The 6,061-nt window shown below is 41.6% G+C and overlaps 1 protein-coding gene across 3 annotated transcripts; it reads right to left on the bottom strand.

Annotated features, from left to right (window-relative positions):
• Nucleotides 1–789: 789 nt before the first annotated feature.
• LOC116735969 (uncharacterized) lies at nucleotides 790–5,725 on the bottom strand. 3 transcript variants are annotated; one of them, XM_032588165.1, is made up of 7 exons: nucleotides 5,397–5,725; nucleotides 4,562–4,618; nucleotides 4,393–4,449; nucleotides 4,216–4,290; nucleotides 4,072–4,128; nucleotides 3,666–3,713; nucleotides 790–3,590 (listed from the first exon to the last, which is right to left on the bottom strand). In XM_032588165.1, exons 1-7 carry the CDS (start codon nucleotides 5,622–5,624, stop codon nucleotides 1,362–1,364), a joined length of 2,751 nt encoding a protein of 916 aa, XP_032444056.1. In that variant the 5' UTR covers nucleotides 5,625–5,725; the 3' UTR covers nucleotides 790–1,361. The 3 variants fall into 3 exon arrangements, with proteins under 3 accessions (XP_032444056.1, XP_032444057.1, XP_032444058.1); XM_032588166.1 differs by having other exon boundaries at nucleotides 4,571–4,618; XM_032588167.1 differs by lacking the exon at nucleotides 4,562–4,618.
• Between the last annotated feature and the right edge of the window lie 336 nt (nucleotides 5,726–6,061).

Raw genomic sequence — 6,061 nt, 5'->3', positions numbered from 1 at the left:
CTAAAAAACATTTAATGAACAGTTTTTCCATAATTTAGCTTATGTATATAATGTGCAGTCTTTTTTTGTCACCAACTGTTTGTGTAACGTGTTTCTTTTCTTTTCGTTTAGAGAACAGATTCGAGGTGAGGCAGGCAGTTCTCTTGCTTCATGGCAGGGGGCGCTCATGATCCCAGACATTGTGACTCCACAACTGCAGAGTAAGAGACAGTAATAGCGAGCTAGCCATGGAGCTAGTCACACAGTCAAGTGCAGCGATATATTTATAGTTTTCTCCTCGTACCACAGCAATCACTTATTAATAATCTCAAAAACCATAACCTAAAACCACGCTACTGCAACAGACTGGATGTTTTGCTCTTTGTGTGGGAAATATTTGAGTGTTTTTTGTTTTTTTGTGACGTTGTTGTCAGTTGCTATGGCAACGAGTCTGCGCCGAGCTGATACAGAGAGCGAGAAAGAAAGACGTGGTTTTGAGTTGTACTTTAACGGTTTTCCCCTTTGCTGTGGAGCGCAGCGCGAAATTAATAATGTCTACATATCCAAGTTTGATTGAGTTTAATGGAATTATTCTACTGCGGCAGCGCGGCTATGGATGACATGTAGTCTTTTTGCCCTCCAGAGTTAACAATAACATGCAGGGGGTCTATATTTGTAAATCTGATTATGATTAAGTCAGTGCCTCACCAGCTATGAATCTCACCGCACGACACCGGAACCAACTGTCTGGTTTTATGAGGCTGTTCTGCTGCAAATTGTACAGGTCCATTGCAAAAAGCAAAAGAAAACTATGTCCAAATTATTTAATTTTACCTTGAATCAACAGCTGGCTGATTACAACTTGGAAACAACTAGACCCCCAAAACGCAATGATAGCAGGCTCATATGCATGTATGCAGATATTTTAGTCCATGTGTACATGTTTGTCATAAATATTCAAAGTACTGCGAATATATGAAAATGTCTTTCAACACCTAAATAGTACAATGACATTAAGTTTTTTATGTACATAACAAAAATGTGAATGTCAAATACAAAACTCCAGGCACAAAAAGCAAAAACATTCATATGGTACAGGAATGTCTTCTGATTGTAAACAACAGAAATGAGAACATAGTCAAACCAGAATAAATTGTTTGTATTTTTTTTTTATCATATTTTGGATATGATAAAAAAATTGTTATAGACCTACGTAAAGATCACTGCAGGATCAACATTAAGATCCTGGTGTAAAATACGTGTGCTTCAATATGTACTGTACCTACTGCTCCATTTAAGACACAACACCAGCACGTTTATGTCATGCAAAAACCCACAAACACATATTACAAAATGTGCTTAATGATATTTCAACATGTGACTTATCGTGTCTCAAGTACTGGCATTCTGATGACATATAGTCGACCCATCTGCTCCATCACAAAACATTTTGCAACAATGTCCCGACATGTCATTGTGCAGAATTCATCCGAGATCCTCACTCTTACGAGGAACTCTGCAATGTTTCTGTTGATCTGTTTGTTCAGGATTGTTGGTTGGGAGTTTGAGGGAAGCAGTTTTCTGCAGAAAGCAACCAGTTCTCTGCAGGAGCAGTCGGACGATCTCTCACAGCTGCAATGCCCCTCGACGACCACCACGGACTCTACAAGAACAAAGCCGCTGGTCGTTTCTATGACTGAGTTGTTCCTTTTGCAAGAGACGCTGTAGTCCAAAGTGGTGACCAGCATGTCTCTGTAGACAAAATGTGCGTATTCAGTAACGGGCCGTGTATCTTTGCTCTGCAATGCAGCAAGTTCTCTCACAGTTAGAGATCTCTGAGATCCGCATCCCAAAGTAAACACATCTTCACTGATGCAGTTGGATGATTTGGTAAGGATACCACAGCTTGTCATGGAGGAAAACAGGTCTGTGATTTCTGTACCAGTATCTTTCAGCACATTGCTTCCTTTCAAGATAATCTCATCATAGGAAACTATCTGCTTGAAGATGTTGGATGGCGCAGACTGAGCCCTGGAGTACATCTGCAGGAGTCGGCTGTGGACACCCTGAAAGACGAAGGTGGAGTTGGCCCACAGTAATCCCCAGTTACGGGCACAGTCAGTGAGATGCATCAGCAAGTGGCAGTTAAATGAGCAATGCTCAAGTCCGTACAGAGACGGTACCTGGGAGACAAACTGAACCAGGCACAGCTCTGCACAGCTGATCTCCTCCTGGGAGGCAAACGGGGAGAGGAGGATGTGAAGTGATGAAATGAGAAGCATCCAGTGTTTGTAGTACAGGTTTGGTAAAACCTTCCTCAGTATTACAGGAGAGTAGAGAAGAGCAAACGCTCGCCACTCGGATGCCTCCCAATGCATCCTCTCACTGAGACGCCGAGGTCTTTGTCTGATCTCATCTGGAGGTTGGATGGCAGACAAAGCTTTGTCCAGGTTCTTCAAACTCTGAGGTGAAAGGTGGAAGCGCTTTCTGCCATAAAGAGGATCCAACCAAAGATTGACAAACTCAGGAACAACCCCAAGACAAACACAGTGCATGTAATCTGGGATAAAACCTTTGACGACATCAAACGAAGGCAGCAGAAGCAGCGGACTGTGACCTTTGACACCCATTTGACCTTGTGGATACCCATTCTCAATCACTACTGTGGCCAGTTGCTCCGTCTCAGCCATGTGCCGCAGGTCACATCCGTCAACCTGAACCGGATAGACTCTGGTGTAACCCCGACCCTTCTGAACCAGCTCTCCTTTGTGGTAGCAGAACCCGCAGCCAAACTCCGAACTGAACGGCTGAAAGTTCTGCACCGCTGACCTCACCACTGAATCGCAGACGCAGATTTTCGCCATCACTCTGGTGTTAAGCTCTAATCCGCTCTCGTCTTCCCAAGTGAAGCCCTCGTGAGAGAGTTTATGAAGCTCGTTAATGAACGGCGTAAAGAAACACTGAAGCAGGGGCTTTCCTTTGCCGAACCACAACGTGTGCAGCAGAACATTTTTACACCGCTCCACATACGGAAGTTCGTTGATCGTGCACAGGATGGGCCAGACTGAAAACTTGGATGAGTTGAGAAGAGGAGAGCTGTCACATGTGAAGGTAAGTGTAATACTGCCCTCCTGCTCTTCGTGCTTATATTCACCACCGGTGTTGACGTCAGAAACGTAATCGTCCTTTGTAAAATGCTTGCCCAGCTTTGAGTGAAGGCGTTTGAGGACCTTCCTCAGTTGGTTTTCTAGAGGCAACACCAGGAAGTAGTTTGCCTTTTCAAGCAGACTTTTTTTGCTCAAGCGCTGCTGACACACTCCGCACTCGGTCCCAGGCTCTACACCGAGGTAGTTTTCACACCTGGGACAGTACAAGTGGATCTCTGTCTTCTTGTCAATGTCAGTCAAATGTTTCTTTATGAACTGCAGAGAGCTGGGAATGCATCCAGGCACCATGAGGTTGAGGAGGGCCAGGAGGTCTTTGGTGGCTGCTTTTGACAAGTCGTGCTTCAGGATGAAGGCCAGGAGGAGGAGGAGGAGCGCTCTCACACTGACCGAAGAACCGGCGTAAATCTTCTTCTCATCGTCAAAGTTTGGGTCAAAAATCTGTTCCTGAAATGTTATGGAGAGAAAATTAGAAGGTAAACGGGATGATATCAAATAAAAATGGATACAGGAGGAACAAACCATGGGATCGTCTTCTGGTGTGTCGTCACATGAAGCTGAATTTTTACGCTGAAAAACAGAAAAGACAGAGACTTAAAAAGATGAATTAAGCAAATACAGTTCAATAAAACATGTTATTCCCTTTGGAGAAAAAAACTCTGAATACGCCGTCCTTTACAATTATGGTCAACCCTGGTCAAGACGTGAACAAAATCTTCAAATAAATGTATCTTTTTTTTTGCAGCATCTCAAGCTGGGATTCTATTGGCCATATTCTGCAGAAACTGGAATCCCGAAAACTAATTCGCTTAATGAAAACACGCCAATTCATGTTTTTCAATAAAAGAAAATAGATTTGTCCAGGAGAGTCCCAAAGACTGGATGAAGCTCATTGAAGTCAAAAATCAGCATCATGAATCTATTTTACCGTTTTGTGGTCTGGATCTTCTCTGTCGTTTGATACTGTGGGAAACAGGATCCTGAGCTAAAAGTCAGAGAAAAAAATATAATCTGAATATTTTACAGTTTCTACCAGTAGCATATCTTTTAGGTTTATTAAAACATTTAGCACCATGGGGTCTTCTTCGTCAGAATCAGATGAATAGTCCGCACTGTCAGCATCTTCACACTCACTGTTCATCTCTCGCTTGGATTTAAAAGACAAACGGAATGGTCGTCTTTTACTTTAACAATCTCAACCCACACTGAGTACATTTATTATTACTATTATTATTTATATTTATTTTACCATTTTCTTATCTGGGTCTTTAATAAGATGTGCTGGTCCAGCTGAATGCAGATCAACCTAGAAATGGAGGAAAGTATGTTATCTTTAGATTAAATTTACAACAAACATACAAAAGTAAAATACGGAGCTCATTTTTAAAAGAGTGAAGATAAATGTTAATAATATATACATGTTTTACTTCTGCCTTATTCCCTCCTTTATCACCGGCAGGCCCAGCATGATCAGCCTAAAAAACAAAAGAATATAAATCGTGTCCAAATTAAGAAACAAGTTGGATCATCAGCTTTGAACCAGCTGAGTTGGCCAACAGTCTCTGCATGAAGCAGAAGGATTCAAGTGTCTGTTTACCAGTGATGCTAGAGTAGAGGATATGCTATGATGCTGAAGAAGGTTCTGAGCTAAAAGGCAAAGCTCTTGAATCAATGGTTCATTTATGCTTCATTAATCATAAAATGACACAAATGCAACAGAATCATAGGATGGATGGATGATAAAAGGGGATGGATGGATGGGTAAAGATGGATGGATGATAGAGAAAGATGGAGGGATAAATGGATGGATGATAGAAGAGGATGAATAGATGGTAAAGATGGATGGAAATTAGAGGAGGGATGGATGGATAAATGAATGGTAGAAGCAGATTGGTAGATGGATAAAAATGGATGGATGATAGAGGAGGATGGATTAGATGGAGAGAGATGATGGCTGGATGGAAGGAGGAATGATCAAGTTGGATGGATGGAAGAAAAACATGAAGAAATTAGATTGAGACATTGCAATATGTCAGTTTTGCCTTTAATGCTGTAAAACTCAACATGTTCTTCCTGAAAAAAAATAAACAAACACACTCATAAATAAAATTATTCACGCCAAACCAGTGATGTTAAAGATCCCATTGTCATCCCAGAAACCTGGAGCCCTTCCAGCTCCTAAGCATCTTTTACCCGCTCCACTGATTCCCTTTGCCGGGTAAAAAGCTGCAGCTTCCCGTTAACCCGGCTCACCTCCTCCGGCTGAGCTGTCCGTGTCCTGCTCGGAAGCTTCTTCGTGGGTCTCCCACTCCGCGGCAGGGTCGCCACGGTGTTAAATCGTATCCATTTATGGATAATCTTCCTAACTGTGGAGTGATGCAGCTCCAGACTCTTTGAAATCAGTTTGTATCCCATCCCGGCGTTGTGCAGATCTACAACTTTCGACCGGATGCCTTCAGGAATCTCGTTTCTACGAGGCATTTTTTCCTTTGATATTTAGTGAAATAACATAATATAAATCTGGGGAAGAATCATCCACTTTTGTCAGCAACAAGGAAGCGCCTCCAGTCATTTGTGTTTACTTCCGGTGTACACCGGAAACGCGATTGATAACTTGCGTTTTGTTTTATTTTTATTTAAATGTGTCTTTTTTCTCGGCTAATTGACTAACAAGTACGTTTTAAAGTATACAATCGGGATTTCATAAAGATAACGCATAATAAAAGAAACGATATGTTACTTTTTGCTCTTTTTTAAGATTGTCACCTTCCTAAAATGATGGCCAAAGTAATTTTGGCCAAAATGTTTTTTTTGTACCTAAACCATCTCTTGGAAAGAAAGAGGTGGTGATATATTTTTTTGAAATACAACTGAGGCCATTATTTTAGGAATGTAATCTGTTAAAAGAAAAAATAAAA

Source organism: Xiphophorus hellerii, chromosome 16, assembly GCF_003331165.1.
Source record: "Xiphophorus hellerii strain 12219 chromosome 16, Xiphophorus_hellerii-4.1, whole genome shotgun sequence".
Lineage (NCBI taxonomy): Eukaryota > Metazoa > Chordata > Actinopteri > Cyprinodontiformes > Poeciliidae > Xiphophorus > Xiphophorus hellerii.
Note: the sequence above shows the minus strand (reverse complement) of the source record. Positions and strands in the feature narration are given on the sequence as shown.